At 40.8% G+C, this 18,068-nt stretch overlaps 1 protein-coding gene across 2 annotated transcripts in view; it reads left to right on the forward strand.

The window, feature by feature from the left end:
• Rpp14a (Ribonuclease P/MRP subunit p14 a) overlaps positions 1 to 18,068 on the forward strand; it is a 165,627-nt gene that overhangs the window by 135,759 nt on the left and 11,800 nt on the right. For both annotated transcript variants that reach the window (XM_068362389.1, XM_068362390.1), the window contains exon 3: positions 7,239 to 7,326. In XM_068362389.1, coding sequence (XP_068218490.1) covers positions 7,239 to 7,326 — 88 coding nt within the window. The remainder of the gene's footprint in view (positions 1 to 7,238; positions 7,327 to 18,068) is intronic.

Raw genomic sequence — 18,068 nt, forward strand, 5'->3', positions numbered from 1 at the left:
TTTCTTGTTCTCCACTTATTTTTTGTTCTTTCTATCACCTTATGTAACATTGGCATTGCTATAAAATTCCAGAGGACGTTGTGAAAGCACAATCAACATACGAACTTCAAGTAAATAAACACATGCATTATAATTTCTATATGTCTTTGGAAACTTTGCTGATGTTTTCATACCTGGTAGTTTTCATTCACCTACCCTCTACCAATGCCTTTCATTTCTGCCAGAAGTACGAGATTTCGAAACATGAGAGAGAGAGAGAGAGAGAGAGAGAGAGAGAGAGAGAGAGAGAGAGAGAGAGATCATGAAAGCATTTGACTGATATAGATGGCAGTTCAAATTGAGAGAGAGAGAGAGAGAGAGAGAGAGAGAGAGAGAGAGAGAGAGAGAGAGTTGAACATTGTTATTATAGTATTTGTATAAATGGGAGTTTTAAATAATTCGAGAGAGAGAGAGAGAGAGAGAGAGAGAGAGAGAGAGAGAGAGAGAGAGAGAGAGAGAGAGAGAGAGAGAGAGAGAGAGAGAATCATGAAAGCATTTGACTGATATAGATGGCAGTTCAAATTGAGAGAGAGAGAGAGAGAAAGAGAGTTGAACATTGTTATTATAGTATTTGTATGAATGGGAGTTTTAAATAATTTGAGAGAGAGAGAGAGAGAGAATAAAAGTATTTGTATAAATGGCAGTGGTAAATAATTCGAGAGAGAGAGAGAGAGAGCTGCGCACCTGTCAAACTCAGTCATACAGACGACGCCATAAGGATGACGTCATCATTTAAAGACCGCTATATCTTCATTGTTTGGAAAAATGATTGACTATTTGTTCTTTCTATAACCTTAGGTTATGAGATGTACGAGAAGGGAAGGTGGTGCAAGGTTGAATGTCATGTTGAATGGAGAGTTACTTGAGGATGTGGATCAGTTTAAGTACTTGGGGTCTGTTGTTGCAGCAAATGGTGGAGTGGAAGCAGATGTACGTCAGGGAGTGAATGAAGGTTGCAAAGTGTTGGGGGCAATTAAGGGAGTAGTAAAAAATAGAGGGTTGGGCATGAATGTAAAGAGAGTTCTATATGAAAAAGTGATTGTACCAACTGTGATGTATGGATCGGAGTTGTGGGGAATGAAAGTGATGGAGAGACAGAAATTGAATTTGTTTGAGATGAAGTGTCTAAGGAGTATGGCTGGTGTATCTCGAGTAGATAGGGTTAGGAACGAAGTGGTGAGGGAGAGAACGGGTGTAAGAAATGAGTTAGCGGCTAGAGTGGATATGAATGTGTTGAGGTGGTTTGGCCATGTTGAGAGAATGGAAAATGGTTGTCTGCTAAAGAAGGTGATGAATGCATGAGTTGATGGGAGAAGTACAAGAGGAAGGCCAAGGTTTGGGTGGATGGATGGTGTGAAGAAAGCTCTGGGTGATAAGAGGATAGATGTGAGAGAGGCAAGAGAGCGTGCTAGAAATAGGAATGAATGGCGAGCGATTTTGACGCAGTTCCAGTAGGCCCTACTGCTTCCTCCGGTGCCTTAGATGACCGCGGAGGTAGCAGCAGTAGGGGATTCAGCATTATGAAGCTTCATCTGTGGTGGATAATGTGGGAGGTTGGGCTGTGGCGCCCTAGCAGTACCAGCTGAACTCGGTTGAGTCCCTGGTTAGGCTGAAGGAACGTAGAAAGTAGAGGTCCCCTTTTTGTTTTATTTCTTTGTTGATGTCGGCTACCCCCCAAAATTGGGGGAAGTGCCTTTGGTATATGTATGTATGTATATATAACCTTAGGTAACATTGGCCTTGCTATAATGTTTCTGAGGGCGTCGTGGAAACAGAATGTACATACGAACTTCAAGTAAACAAACACATACATTATAACTTCTATACATCTTTGGCAACTTAGGCTTCTGTTATTGTAGGAGTAGATTTCGTTCATCTACACTCTACCAATGCCTTCCATTTCTGCCAGACGTACGACAGCTCGAAATGTAAGCGAAAAATCGCTGTAGACATGCAAAATTAACACACAAAGGCGATTTTGTCAAACTCAGTCATGCAGACGACACAGTAAGGATGACGTCATCATTTAAAAACCTCTATATCTTCGTTATTTGTAGAAATAATTGGCTGAAACTTCTGGGAAGTATGTACAACATGTTAACGCATACATAGAAGCAATAAAACGATTTTCGATTTCTGAAAGTTATGTCAATACCCCATGGCGGACGGTCCCCTTAAAGAGAGGTTCCTCGTCGTAAGTGGCAACGGTCAATTCGGAAAGAGTAACGGAATTAATCAACCTACCGAGCCTACACCTGGTGTCAAACTCAAATTTAATCAGACTCCGGAAGTTTAGGAAGGCGTTCACTGAACTGCGTCGAAGCACAGTCCGGGCTCAGTTTGCCCACCGAGAAGGTAGACGGGGCATTCCACCAACATACATTATCCCCCGGGAAGAGAAGGGAAGTCAAGTCCGTCTCTCTGAGTTGAGGTAAGGGCTTCTCCTCCTTGGTAGCCTGATAGGCAATCTCCATGATCTTGGTCGCACATGGAGTCGGGGTCTGCTCGTTGACCACAAACATAGTATACGAGCTCTTGTAGGCTGTGATCATTGTATTCATACAGTCCCATTCATTGAAGAAGCTGACCAAAACTGACTGTGCTTGTTCTTTAGGGAAGATCACGGTCTCTTTCGGGACCTTATCCAGGTGGATTAGAGCCTCCTCTGTTAGGCGGGCATAACCGGGGAAGGGGAATTCAAGACCCGGCGGGTAGAACTCGTAGTCCTCGAGAGGCCGAGTTCCGAAACCTTGTATGGATAACATGCCATCCGAGAGGGGGGCATGTAATGCTAACCGCCAAGGGTTGTTTTTGTTGAAAGGTGGGAGCTTAGAGGCGTCGGGGATGGGATATTGCCCGAACGCATGAGTCCCTGAACCATGGTCTCCACACTAGTCATTCTCTCTCGTAACATTGTTTCAAAACGAGAGAACATCTTTTCCGAAAATTCCTTCTGGTCAAATGATTCCAGGGGGGGGAACAGGTGCCGGAATGGAGACTACTCCCTGAGAGGTCGAGGGCACAGCAACTGAGTCCTTAGAGACTCTAGTGGAAGAAGATTGCGACTTCACTGATGATGACTTTGAAGACTTGTGGGTTTTGTGTAAAGACCTGCGGTGAGCCTTAACCTTTGGGGCAACAGGCCGGGGCTTGTGATCAGTCCAGGGAGTCCCCGGGAATCCTTGAAATGAAGATTGGTCAGAAGTAGAAGAAAAAGTCGGGCTAAGGAGAGGAATCTCAGCTCGAGACCCACCTGACTCACCTATGTCCCTACCTGTGTTGGGGTCATCCAGAGCCATGGGCTCTACGTCTAAATCGAGGATAGCGACATCCTCTGTTAAGGTCCCGCCTGTCTCCTCTTGATACGGGGCCAATAGTAGGGATTCAATGTTCTCAATGATAGGGTCCGCCAAATCTTTGGGGACCGCGGCCGAAGTCTTTGCGTGCGGGTAAAGGCGAGAGCACCATTCCTCAGAGAGGATATAAGGCTGTTTGGCCTTCACATTATGGGTGAACCCGCCAATCCAGATTTTGAGGGTCGCCTGAGCTGTATTCTTTTCAAGTTGAGAGCTCTGAAAGAGAACAGACTATTAGCGAGGGTAAGGAATATCATGCCAAAGAAAAAGAAAAAAGATCAGGGGCTTCGGAGATACGAAGCTATCGGAGGGCATGCGAGGAGTCCAAAGAACAGTGTTCTTAAAATTAATTAATTGTAATTAATATTAATTAATTGCAACTCCACTTACCAAGTCTGTAATATGGCTAAAAGTAATTCCACTCACTGTGTCAGATGTTGAAGTGGATGTCATTTTGTAGCAAACCACACAATTGTCCGGATGCCAAACAATCAAATCATCTACCAGAACAGCACAGTGGGCATGTGAACGGCACACATCGTGGCCGCAGGGTTGGTGGAGGACCGCCGAACATGCCATCATCGCACAGCGTACTGTCTGTAAAATAAAAGATACATGAGTATCTTATAGATAAGCAAGAGGGGCCCGGAGGCTCCGGGGGCTTAAATTATATCACTATCGTGGTGAAAAGGATATACTATAACTGTAATATGGGTAAGAATAAGTCAATCCTTAAGTGTGATCATATTTAAAAAAGGGGGGGAACTCGAGAACAGGGAATATATATATATATATATAAACATGTGGATATATATAGAGGCGATTAATCCAAGTGGTTACCGGTAACGTTGGCTTTGGAGAGACAACTGAGAGAGCCCAGGGCTCATGAAAGTCTACCGGGAAGGGCGGACGGGGGGGGGGGGGGAAGTCGAGGGTCAAACCCGTCGACGGCACACAGGATTAATTAACTCGAGCAGGGAATAAAGTGAAGGCTACATCCGGGGATCCCGTAATGAAATAATATCACATAGAGTCCGTGAAGTGTGGAACACCATTGAAATATGTAATATAAACACAACATGATACGAGAGACCAAGCAGAATGCCTCCGCCGACTGATGGCCAATCGAGTCGGCGGAAAGAAACGGCTACGGCAGGGTAGGGGAAAAAGGCAATATAATGTATGATAATGTATATATAATAATAAGCCTCACATACTTTCGGGAACCGACCAGAACGGAGTTAAGCATAATCCCCGGGGGAGAGAGTGTAACGCAAAACAGCTGACTCAACGACTCAACAAGAGAGAGAGAGAGAGGGGGAAGGCAACCCTGGGGTGGGGGTGCCGGGCAGATGGGGAGAGGGAGGTTACTAGTGGGGCAGAGGACAGGAGTCCCAACCTGAACAGAGACCCACGACTGGAATGATCACACGGAAAGACTATGATATCAATATAATAATATAACTAATAGGTAAATAAAAGAGGAAGGCATGCTGGATAATAATAATAATGATAATAATAATATCAATCGTAAAATAGTACGGAGGGGCGAACAGAGAGACAGGGGTAGACCAAGCCTAACAGCGCGTGAATCTAGGCAGGGCTACCAACATAGCACAAAGTCGGTGAAGAGCCGACAAAAACATAAAACAAAAAACTGTCTCGTGGAAGTCCCTTCGAACTAATAATACTAGAATAAAAAGTATGCTAATAAGACCGTTATTAACGCCCGTGACGTGCGGAACGTAAAACGAAGTAAAACTAGTAACGCTCGAAAGCTACCAGGCATGCCAACCTAACATGAAATTACCATACTGTAATATCGTAAACTATTGTTATCGTAATAACAGACTACCATAATATAAAATAACACGGGGTGTGAACCGTGGATACCCAGAAAAGTTCAAAACGAGGAACAATCAGTATAGAAGACTCATTGTAAAACGTTAAGAACAAAGAGAGAGAGAGAGGAGGTGGCCGATCGCTACGAGGACCCGATGCGGGGTCGTGGATAACATAAAACTGTGATAAAATAATAAATAAAGGCAAGGCCACCTCCAAAATCTCAAAACTCATAGATCTGGTACTTAACTTAGGTGGAGTGATGGTAGGGTCCGACATCCTGAGATAAATCCTGGGTAATCCAAGAAAAACACGCACCAGAAAAAAGATAACGTAAGTCAACAGGTGCTATGCAAAAGGAGTGACGTCACTGGCGTGGGTGGGATCATTCGTAGTAGCGTTTCAGAGTTAGGATGTTGAATGGCACCTCGCTGTTTGGGGATATTGACAGGAGATATCTAAATGGTGCAAGACCTCTGGTTGTGATTTAATCACGCCCCAGTTATTTATACCGACACCTTAATAGGGGAGCGAGCTGGGTTCAACCTAACATCCCTATGCAATTTTTTCTCTGGTAAAATTCATAGCAGTTATTACCTTAGAAATTATGTAAAAGGAGCATTTCACTTGGCGGCACAGGTCGGAGCCCAGAAAAAAGTTTTTTATCAATGCTGAGATCCAGATATTGAGGAGTCACTGTCCTCAACCTACTTACAATCATACTTTGAGTTTTGTTATTGTTCAACTTCATGCCCCATAATTTACACCTTGCACTAATTTTTAACTAAATTGCTATTAAGGGATTTAGCAACCCCGCATCTATATTCAGGATATGGAACTGATGCAAAGAGAGTAGCATCATCTGCATATGCAACAGGCTTGTTTTCAAGTCCAAACCTCATGTGTATGTAGCATAGAAAATAATGCCCCAAGATTACTACCCTGAGGAACACCAGATATCGCATTCCTATACTAACTATAGTGCTCATCAACAACTCCTTGCAATCAATTACAGTAATGCCTCACAACATGAAATTAATTAGTTCTGGAGTGGCTTTTGTAAAGTGATTTTTTCATGTTTTGAGTCAAATTTCACCCGCAAATTGCCCAATTTGTTCCAAACTCTACAAAACACCACATTAAGTCTCATTATAAAGCTACAGTATAACCATAATGAAATACTGTACAGCCAAATACATTTGAACCATTCAATATACCTAAACTAAATGTTAATACCTGTAAATTAAGTAGTTATTACAACATAATGTAATAATATATGAAAAATAATACAATACATACAATACAATACTGTACTAATATAGTTACCCCTATTATAGACTACAGCTACATTTTCTGTCTGAACCCATTTCCTTCAATTCTGTGATGGGTGACTATTTTATTCTAGGCCTGGCAGGCTGGCAAATCTCTTTTCTTAAAGTGTAACATTTTTCGTAAAATGAGTCATAGAAATATTCGCATCTTGTTTCGTAGCTTGAAAATTTCGTAAGCAGAGTCTTTCGTGAATAGAGGTATGACTGTACTTACAAATTCAATAATAATGCTAAGAAAAGACCCACCCACTCCCAACTGTTTGAGTTTGAAAACAAGGGCCTCATGATTAACACAGACAATGGTAACACTAAAATCAAGGCCAATCATATGAAATAACTGAGATTGTAAGGTCATCACATGCTCCAAGGCCCTTACGAAAGCCAAATTGCATATGATAAATCGGTTTAGACAGTATTAAAAGGGTGTAAATTCCTTTCACAATGCAAAGTTAAATTTCTACAGCTTTTGTATATATGTTTGCTATTCTCATATTTGAATGAAGCAATGGTTTTATGTCACAGTTAAATTGTTTTTACAACTTGTAGTAAAACTTTTCATTAACTAAATATCATTGAATTTCTACGTTTTCCATATTTTTGGTATAAGGCTGGTATTTACACTCTTGTATATGTTTTTGAAGGATTTTTTCATTTTTTTTATATTCAACAGGGAATATTGTGCCAAGTTGTATTACATGATGACAGGGGATTTGTTGAAGTTCTTTATCCTTACAGCTGTAAAGACTATGTTTGGAGAGGTAAGAATTTATTTAAATTGTTATACAGTACAGCACCTTTATATCTTTTATACAAAATTAATTTTATTTGGATTTGTTCCCAGACTAACAAACCTTTTGTTATGTATGTGGATTATCTTTCGGCGAAGCATAAAGGTAGCCACTAGACAAAGTGAGAGGTGGCAACCCTGCCTAACCACTTTGTAGGTAGGCAGGGGGAGGCTGGGGTTACCCAGCCTCCTATATATACTCTCACAGCTGTGATCTACGTCATTTTTTTCTTTTGGCTTATAGAGAGCCGATGTCTCCGCTCTCTCCTCCAAGGGCTATTATTGGACTTTTTAATTTTTGCCTTCTCTTTAGAGGTGTGCTTGTTCTTTTTCTGACGCCCTCATGCAGACATGTCCTGGGCGCTAGGGTGCCGCGTGCGGTACCTTTATGTCTTCGGTGGATACCGACCCGCACTCTCTGTGTCCATCTTGTAGAGGACATTGCTGCGAGCAGGGTTCGCCTTGTGAGGTGTGTCAGGAACTACAAGGCTTCTTGGATGACATCGCCCATTCAAGGGGATTGGGGAAAGTGACACTCTGCTTTGTACCTGAGTTTTCAGATTGCGAGTCTTCATTCTGTAACCAATGACCAAGATCAGTTGTTACTATGCCCAGTGAGGATTTGGAGATACTATACTATCTTAAATGCGCTGCAGCAGCACAGCCCCGACTAACACCTCTGTTTGTTAGCTCAGGGAGATTAAAGAGGAGGATTACCAAGAACACTGTTTCGTCCTGGATTCGCCAAGTGTTCTATAATAATGACCTGGATTAATTGTTACTGTGCCCAGTGTGAAGTTTGAGGTATCTTAAACGCACTACAGCAATATGGTCCTGACTAACATCGCTTTTTGTTAACCCTGGATAGGTACGGTGGGTCGTTTGCGACCCCGAGCGTCAAAAAAAAACAGGTTTTTCTCACGTGACTCACCCCTGTGACTGAATTTGTGGGTGATCGACCTGCAGGAGGTGTCTCCCCTACACGCTCTAGTAGTGTCCAGATGTGCATTGCTGTAGCTGTACTCCTTCCCCGATTTCTGAGACGCGTCGGGGTCGTTCGCGTCCGAGTTTACCCTTCTGAGGTAGTTTGCATAATTATCAAAGTTATTACGTATTATGAAATTGTCGTAGAATGGTGCAACTTGTATAGGTTATCAGTTGTGGAAAGTCTTGGTGGATTGTTTGGCTACCATGTGCATGTTTTTTTTTTTAGTTAAAATGTCGTTCATCACCACGAGGACCATTTTACCGCGAGTGCCCCTTTTTCATTTTTTTTCATTTTTTTGCCAAGTCATTTTTCCGTAAGATATTGCCAAATAGTGTCGTAAAACTTTTGCTTGTTTAGTGTTGGAAAGTGTGTCTAGATGATCTGGCTACCCATGCATGACTTTGTTTTTGTCAGATACGACGTAGTTATTGGTATATTGGGTATTTAACTGCGGTTACCAATTTCTGTTTTTTTTTCAATATTTGTAAAAATTACTACGTAGTAAGGAATTGCCGTATATTATTCATTTTTTTTTCATGTTTATGTGTTAGAAAGTGTGCCTTGATGGTTGGGCTAACACGTGCATGTCTTTTTTTTTATCTGACATGTCGTATATTAGAATGTCGGGCATTTTACCGCGAGTGTCCCTTTTTAACTTTTTTTAATTTTTTTGCCAAGTCATTTTTCCGTAAGATATTGCGAAATAGTGTCGTAAAACTTTTGCTTTTTTAATGTTGGAAAGTGTGTCTAGATGATCTGGCTACCCATGCGTGATTTTGTTTTTGTCAGATACGACGTAGTTATTGGTATATTGGGTATTTAACTGCGGTTGCCAATTTCTGTTTTTTTTTCAATATTTGTAAAAATTTACTACGTAGTAAGGAATTGCCGTATATTATTGATTTTTTTTTCATGTTTATGTGTTAGAAAGTGTGCCTTGATGGTTGGGCTAACACGTGCATGTCTTTTTTTTTATCTGAGATGCCGTATATTAGAATGTTGAGCATTTTTCCGCGAGTGCCCCTTTTTATTTGTTTTGCATTTTTTTGCTTAGTCATGTTACCGTAAGGAATTGGCAAGTAGTGTCGCAAAACTTATATTTTTATAGTGTTGGAAAGTGTTTCTAGATGATCTGGCTACCCATGCCTATTTTTTTTTTTTAGCCAGATATGGCGTATATATAAGTATGTGTTCGATTTTCCTGTGATTGCCATTTTTTCGTTTTTTCCCATTTCTTTCAAAATTACTACGTACTAAGGAACTATCACAGAGTAATATTTCATTTATATGTTTATTTGTCGGAAAATATGCCTTGATGGTTTGCCTAGCACGTGGCTGAAATTTTTTTTTTTCTGAAATGCCGTATATTAGAATGGCCATTTTTCCACGAGTGCCCCTTTTTATTTGTTTTGCATTTTTTTGCTTAGTCATGTTACCGTAAGGAATTGGCAAGTAGTGTCGCAAAACTTATATTTTTATAGTGTTGGAAAGTGTTTCTAGATGATCTGGCTACCCATGCCTATCTTTTTTTTAGCCAGATATGGCGTATATATAGGTATGTGTTCGATTTTCCGGTGATTGCCATTTTTTCGTTTTTTCCCAATTCTTTCAAAATTACTACGTACTAAGGAACTATCACAGAGTAATGATTCCTCTAGATGTTTATTTGTCGGAAAATTTTGTTTACTTTTTTTTTTGATTGAATATCATAAAATTTTTTTAGCTAAAATATTGTTTTACATTTTTTTTTTCGATTTTACTTCCCTTCAAAAAAATTTTTTTGGGTCAGAATTTTAATTTTATAGTCGTAAAATAATCGACAATTATCCAGCAACCCACCATACAATTTTTATGCATATCCAATAATAATTAGATTAGTAAATAACACCTTGGAATTGACATACCCTTCCTACATTTCAAGTGGCAGATTAGGGAGTCTGAGTCAGTGTGGTTGGCGGCCATTTTGTGGACATATCCGAAGCGTAAGCTGCCCTATCTATATATATTCTTGTTCCCTATAGAATTTGTGATATTTTGGTATATTTTTACCTGCATAAATATCATATTATATATTAAATATATGTATTTTTTTACGAAATTTCCAAGTACTCAAAAAATTACCTTTAGATATGGCCCCTGATATAAATGTAATTTACAAAATAATGAAGATTTTTTTACATATTTCTATTTTAGGATAACATATGTTTATTCCCTAAAAAAATTAGCCACTTCCTATTTCATTTGGGTACCCAAAAAAATTCATGAAATTTGGACAATTTTTTTTGGCCAAAAAAAGTTACCCTTTTTTTCTCATTTCAGATCTTCACCTCCATGGGTCTGACTTCATCCAAAATACATCAAGATGTGTCCTAAACATTCAAGAATCAATTCCTAAAAGGATTTGTGTATATATGTATAAACCTTTTTTTTATGAATTTTTATGTCAGGTCTTTTTTTTTTCTACTTAATTTTTTAAAATATTTATAATAAATAGTTTTTCTGCAGATGAGTAGTATTTATCTTTACAGTTGTTTTAAGCATTCATTGAAGTTTTTTTTGGCAAAAGAAAAAAGGAGGTTACTGCAAAAACTGATTTTTCAAGAATTTTTTTTGGCGTCGGGGTCGTTCGCGTCCGAGTATACCCTTAAAGGGGTGTCCGAGGACCGTACCTATCCAGGGTTAATTCTGGAAGGGTTAGGAGGAGGATCGCAAAGAATACCATTTCATCTTGGATACGCCAAGTTCCTGATCCTCCTCCGGCTCGAAGACCTAAAGCCCATGATGTTGGGCATCAGTACGTCCCTGGCATTCAAAACGCAACTTTTCCACAAGCGGGCGTGTGGAAACATTAGACTACATTCACAGCCCACTAGGAGGCTCAACACTTTTACTATCGGCTCTGTGGTGGCTGCTCAACAAGTGGTTCAAGAATACCTCAGGCTCCTTGTTGGACAAGTAAGACTGGAATGAATGAGAATATGTTTGGAATTTTCCTTTCTTTGTCTTACCCTCCCTTGGGGTACAGTGCTGTGGGTCCCTCTGCAAGCTGGCTTCAACCTCTGCAGGTAATAATCACTTCCCGTGTGTAGTCTATTACAGTGGTACCTCGTTTACTGTGGTTAATGGAGACTGGAGACCCCCACGATAGGTGAAAATCCGCGAAGTAGGATTGGGCCTCTCCCCCGTAATTTTTGTATGTGTGTAGGTACAAGAATGTTTAAAATACTGTATGTATGTATGTATGTATGTATATGCTTTATATACAGTATATGTACAGTATATATATTTAAATCTATTCTATTTAAAGTATAAAATCATTACAGTACTGTACAGTGCTCTAATATGTACTAAATTCACTCACAAATTTTTACATAATTCTACAAACAATATACATTAACTCGTATATTTTACTTAGATCTACAGTTTTTAATTACTGCATACAAACCATTCACACACACACACACACTCACACACACACACACACACACTCACACTCTCTCTTTCAGGCGATATGATATTATGGTGTTGTAACACTCGCCAATGACTGTAGTATCTTCAGCTGTAATGACGACGACGATGCAAATGACGATGATGACGACGATAAAGGCGATGATGACGACGATAAAGGCGATGATGATGATAAGGCTGATGACAAAGACAGACCTGTACAGTTCGATGAAAATGATGGTGGTGTTACTTAACAGGTATAATGAGGCCTTTAAAGCAGTTCTGGAAGCGCCTTATCATTATCAGATATCGGAGCATTTTCAGATATCAGCGCTGGGTCGTCGTCGTCTTCTTGTGAGAGAGGCACAGAGGCTCCCACTCCACTCGTAGAGGGTCGAGGTTCACTTGAAGGTTCTTCTGCTGGAGGCGCTGTGGAGGATTAATTTTTATTTTATTTGCTTTAGTTTTGCCAAATTGTAAGAGAGAGAGAGAGAGAGAGATTTTATTTGCTTTAGTTTTGCCAAAGAGAGAAAGAGAGAGAGAGACCGATCGTGCGCCGAGAGAGAGAGGGTGTGGGTATGTGTGTGTTTGTGTGTGCGTGTGTGTGTGCGCGGTGCACGCCGCCGAATGAGTGGTAGTTAGCGTAATGATTGTTTGTAGTGGGAAAGACTGTTGGTGTGATTGAGGCTGTTTGTTTACATTTTTAGCTAGGTTAGGGCGGTAATGAATGTCTTGGGCGAAAGCATTTTCTATTTGACTGTAGCAGGAGTCGGTTGTATGTTTTTTGTTCATCGACCAACCAGCTTGGAAGTGATTTTTTTGTATTAGCGTAAGTACTGTTTTCATGTACAGTATGTTTGTTAGGCGTGATCATGAATTATAGAAAGTTTATTATTTATCTTTGATTATAGTGCGATAGTTTAGTTAGCTAGGAGTGTTCGTAAGCCTTTTTCTTTTTCATTGCAGGCTGTAATTCCTCCTTGGGAGAGATTTTTTTTTGGATTGATAGTTGCTGACCTGACCTTTATTAGATTGTATTAAGACTGCTCTTTTGGATTGCTCAACTGTCGATGACCTGGACTACGATTATGATTATGATTTGCTTGCTCTGAAGGATTTTATTGATATTGATGACATAATGACCCAGCCCGTTTGAAGGATTTTCCATTTGGATCACTGATGATAAAGATTGCGATGATGATGATTACTATGATCAATTAGCCCCGATATAGGAAGTGAGTGTGGTAGTTTGACTCGGGGTACTACCGTTTGCCAATAAGTTGTGGCAGTGGGCTGTGAAGGTCTCTTGGTCCTTGTATGGACAACGGTGTCCACACACAATCATACATACTGTATAAATATCGCAAACTTGTCTGTGATTATTATTTTAGTTTGTGTTTTTTTTTTTGGTACTATTTGTGAACTGTGTCGGTGTCGGGTTTAGTGAGGGTTATTTTGAGTATTGGCGATGGTGTCCGTGCTCACACATGTATTTACTGTATATTTTGTTATTGAAGATTTAGGTTATGGTGATTTGTCTGTCTGTGCTTTGTATTAAGATTTTGTGATTGACATTTTTTTGGTTATTTGAATGCTTTTTTGGGATTGATTTAGTTTTAAGAAATATAGTTTTAAGGTTATATTTTGTTTCTTTTGTCCTTTTGTCTAAGAGTCTGGTTTAGGGGAAAGTTTGTTTTGTTGAGACAATTGTCAGCAGGTGTGATTCAGAGTGTGGGGTTTGTTTTGTTAACATCCCGCCACAGCGCTAATGGTGTAGCTGGCTTTTTAAACTTTTTCAAGAACGTGGTGATGGGTAGCTGCTGTCGTTGCTCTTCTTTTGTTGCAAAATACCCTTGTATAATGCCATAACCCCATCAATATGGCTGCAAACTCAACAGCTCAAACCATATTCTCATCAACTTCTTGTGCAAAGCATTGCAATGCCCTTGCCATGTTGCACATGTACAGCATGTTCTCCATAGTAAGGCCAGTCTTATTCATTTCTTTGTCTTGCTCTTCTTCACTCTCTTCTTCACTCGCTGACTTTATCATTTCAAGGAGGTCTTCGTCTGTCAACGGGTCTGAATGGGCCTCGATAAGGCTGTTCACGTCTTCTTCCGTCATGTTAGCGAATCCTTCTTCCTTAATTATGCAGGCCAGAGTCACCACCTCCTCCACTGCCAAGTGATGGATTTCGTGAGGAGTGAAGCCTGCTTAATCATGAACAACAGCAAGCCATAATTTCTTTCTACTTGAACTGATGGTTTCTGTTTTCATTTCTTGCAATACTTGCTGCAAGTTAGTCAAACATGACATTATGTTGTACTTGCGCCAGTACTTTTTCAAGGTGAAGCCTTCATCGTCGTAGTTGTCGTCGTCATCATCATCAACTACCCGGCGTCAATGACCTCAGATGTCAGGATGCCTGAAAACTTTAAATCAATCAATCAATCATCAACTACCGCGATGAGTCCCTCCATCCTGGTACGAGTGTAGAGTGTCTTAAATGCACAAATGACCCTTGATCCATCGGCTGAATAAGCGCTATGGTGTTAGGGGGCAGAAACTCGACCTGCAACCCATCATACTGCAGATCTGTTGCATGGCTTCCTGTACAGTCCATCAAGAGAAAGACCTTGACTTGGAGGCCCTTCTCTGCCAGATACAGCTTTATCTCAGGAACAAAGCAGTGAATAAACCAGTCGGCTGTCAGGGCTTTAGTTATCCAGGCCTTTGTGTTATTCACCCAATAGACTGGGAGCATAGCCTTATTTCTATTTTTCAAGGCCCATGGATTTTTGGCCATATAAATAAGGCCTGGCTTTATCATAAAGCCTGCAACATTACCACACATGATAAGGGGGACTCGGTCCTTGTGCACCTTGTATCCTGGTTTGTGCACTTCATCCTTGAAAAGCCGTGTATATGATGGCATTCTCTTCCAAAAAAGACCTTTCTCATCCATGTTGAAAACTTGTTTAGGGAAGTACTGGCCATCCTTGATAATTTTTTAAAATTCAGCCTTCACGTAACGATGAGCAGCATTAGAGTCAGCAGAGGCAGCCTCGCCATACAAAGGCACGCTTTTGAGACTGTATCGCTTTTGAAACTTGTCAAACCAGCCTTTGCTGGCTGAAAAGCCTCATCCTCGAAGCGGCGAATCACTCGTTGTAGTGCTAGTATGCTGTCGTTTGTCAGCATCATCTTCATCGGCTTCTGCTCCTTCTTCTTCTTTGTCTTCGTCATTGGGCAAGGTTTGATCAAAGAGAGACTTAGCCTTTGTCCTGATCATATTAGTATCCAAACTCATGTTTTTTTTTTTTTTCCTACAATCTGCAATCCATAAGGCTAATGCAGATTCCCTCTTAACAATTCGCTTATTACACGGCATTACCACATGTTTCGCTTCTTTGTTAAACATTATTGTCGCAGTTCTGCGGATGTTCTCTTCATCTCTCTTTATATAGCGCACAGTAGATTCGTTCACAAGATATCGAAAAGTTTTACCTTTTCAGTGATTGTCATCACTTCCTCCTCCTCTTCGGCTCACTAGAGAAATCTTTCATAGGGGCACGGCGCTTAACAGGCATTTTAATGGCTTTACTAAAGTTAAATGAATCGCAGAACACTAAGAAAACGATACACTTGTAAGAATACAGTACAGCGTGAACGAGAGACTGGTGGAGCGGTGGGATGCACAAAGAGAAGATGCTGGGAAAGGATGCGAGGACACGCAGCCAATCAGGTCACGGCATACATCCACTCGTGCTCTGATTCGTCAATCTCATGCCGGTAACCAATCACGTGCTTTGTCTGACTTCCAGTGGGTAAAAGGGCAAGCTGCTCTCCTTGACTTGCCCCTCAGATGCTGAAGCCTTGATGAGGACGGGGGGCTTAGGGATTAGCAGCTGGGCTCTAATGAACAGTGGGAACTACTTTCTCACTGGACCTCGGTGCCCAAACTGTTGATCCAGCTAAATCAGTCAGCACTTTCTCTTTTCCTTTTGGTTATTTCTTTTTTTCTCCCATCTCTTCCTTTTGGGCACGATATTGTGGATGACTTTGGTTTGTTTGATTATACTTTGGCGGCTGCTTTGGATTTAGCAGTGTGGGATGGACGGTATGCCATCTCAACCTGTGCCAATTTAGACGCCATCACCCTCTGGTAGACCCCATTGGGTGCAGACCAAGTCTGTTAAGAGTTAGTCTCCAGTGATCCGGTTGTAAGTCGCCCATATTTGCGGATAATGGGTGACGCCAGGCATAACCACCCCCACTGACCAGTTTACCCCCACCTTAAGAGAGGCAGCCCCTCTCTAATAGAGGACTGGTGCCCGCTGAATCCTCTTCTCGTGATGGGCCACATGGGATAGGAGGGCTGACATCCTCCGTTAAGAGATGGATAACCCGGCTTGCTCATACCAAAAAAAAACCCACCCCTCTGTTGATGACCTGGAAAATACAAACCGGACCTCAGTACACACAGCTCCAACTCGGGTTCTAATATTGTAATGTTGGAACCTTATATGCGTTATAGAAAGAATGATAGGAAAACACTAGATAAGAAGAGAGAGAGAGAGTGAAAAATTATGTCGGTACAGAAAGATATAGAAAAGTAGAAGTATTACCTGGTCACTATGAAGTAGTAAATTAGGAAAATTTTTTGATCTTTGAATTAGAAAACAGAAGAAATGAGCGTGTAAATGTTTTCAAAGCTAACAGGGAAATACAGTAGGCCCCCACCATACGACATTAATCCGTTCCGGAGTTGGTATCGTATGGTGAAAATGTCGTATGGCGGGCAATAGAATAGTTAATGCGTGAAAAACCCCTGGTAAAAACATTGAAAATTAGAATGTAACAAAATACAATACAGTAGTATAGTAAGCACTGTACTACAGTATACTTATATATAATATACATGTACAGTACTGTACAGTATATAATTAAATAACATTATAAATAAAAATTATATACTGTACAGTACTGTAAAGGAAAAATTAAATCTTATTTACCTTTGGAGTGACGTGACTTGAGCTGGTAGTGGCTGGAGGCAGAGGGGGGAGTAGATGGTAGATATGAAAACGTATCAATGCTAATTATGTTATGTACACTTCATAATAAATTTATTCTTACTAATAAACACTTAAAATTAAAAATGCTTTTTTTATTTTTGTCTTTTGAAATTTTTTTTATGATTTTTTTTTAGAACTTAAAAAATTACTATTTTTCAGCTTTTTTGATAGAATCACTGTTATCGTCTTTGCTTTCTGACATTTCTCTTTTGGAGAAATATCTATCTAAAGAAGCCTGTTTCTCACGATTCCTCAACATTTTCCTAAAATGACTCATACACTTATCATTAACACTGCATAAGACAACTTGTGTGAAGTTTTTCTGGGTGTTTCTTTTCAATGAAACTCGTAAGGTTTTCATACCAACCGATAGCTTCCCTTATTTCTGACGATGTCGTTTCTTCAGTCTCCCCCCCCCCTGCGCTCCTCGATAAGGTTATGGACGTCGGCCTCATCGACAACAAGCCCCATGGACCTCCCGATTGAAATTATTTCCTCAACATCTCCCTCAGGGGCAGGATCATCAATGGCCTCGTCTTCGGTTGAGGGATTGAAACCTTCAAAGTCTCGTTCTACTACAACAGCTGGCCACAGTTTCTTCCATGAGGAGTTCAAGGTGCGCCGTGAAACCTCATTCCAAGCTGTGTCGATCATCTTCAGGCATTGAACGATGTCAAAATCCCCCCTCCAAAATTCACGGAGGGTGAGTTGAGTGCTTTCAGTCTTTTCGAAGCATCTTCTGAACAGATGCTGCGTTTAAAGCTTCTTGAAGTTGGCAATCACTTGCTGGTCCATAGGCTGGAGGAGAGGGGTGGTGTTTGGTGGAAGATAGAGAACCTTAATGAAGAAGTCGGGATGAATGATGTCCTCGAGGCCAAGAGGGGGAGCAGGGGCATTGTCCAGCACCAGGAGACATTTCAGAGGAAGATCGTTCTCTTCTAAATAGTTCTTGACAGCAGGACCGAAGCAGACATTTATCCACTCAAATATGGTCCTCGTGACCCAGGCCTTAGCATTAGACTTCCAAAATACCGAGAGCCTCTCCTTCGTGATATTTTGTGCCTTGAAGGCACGAGGATTTTCTGAGTGGTATACCAGTAGGGGATTAATTTTTATGTCCCTACTGGCATTTCCACAAAATGCGAGCGTTAGTCTGTCCTTCATTGGTTTATGGCCAGGAAGTTTCCTTTCTTCAGCTGTGAT

This window comes from Palaemon carinicauda, chromosome 39, assembly GCF_036898095.1.
Source record: "Palaemon carinicauda isolate YSFRI2023 chromosome 39, ASM3689809v2, whole genome shotgun sequence".
Classification (NCBI taxonomy): domain Eukaryota; kingdom Metazoa; phylum Arthropoda; class Malacostraca; order Decapoda; family Palaemonidae; genus Palaemon; species Palaemon carinicauda.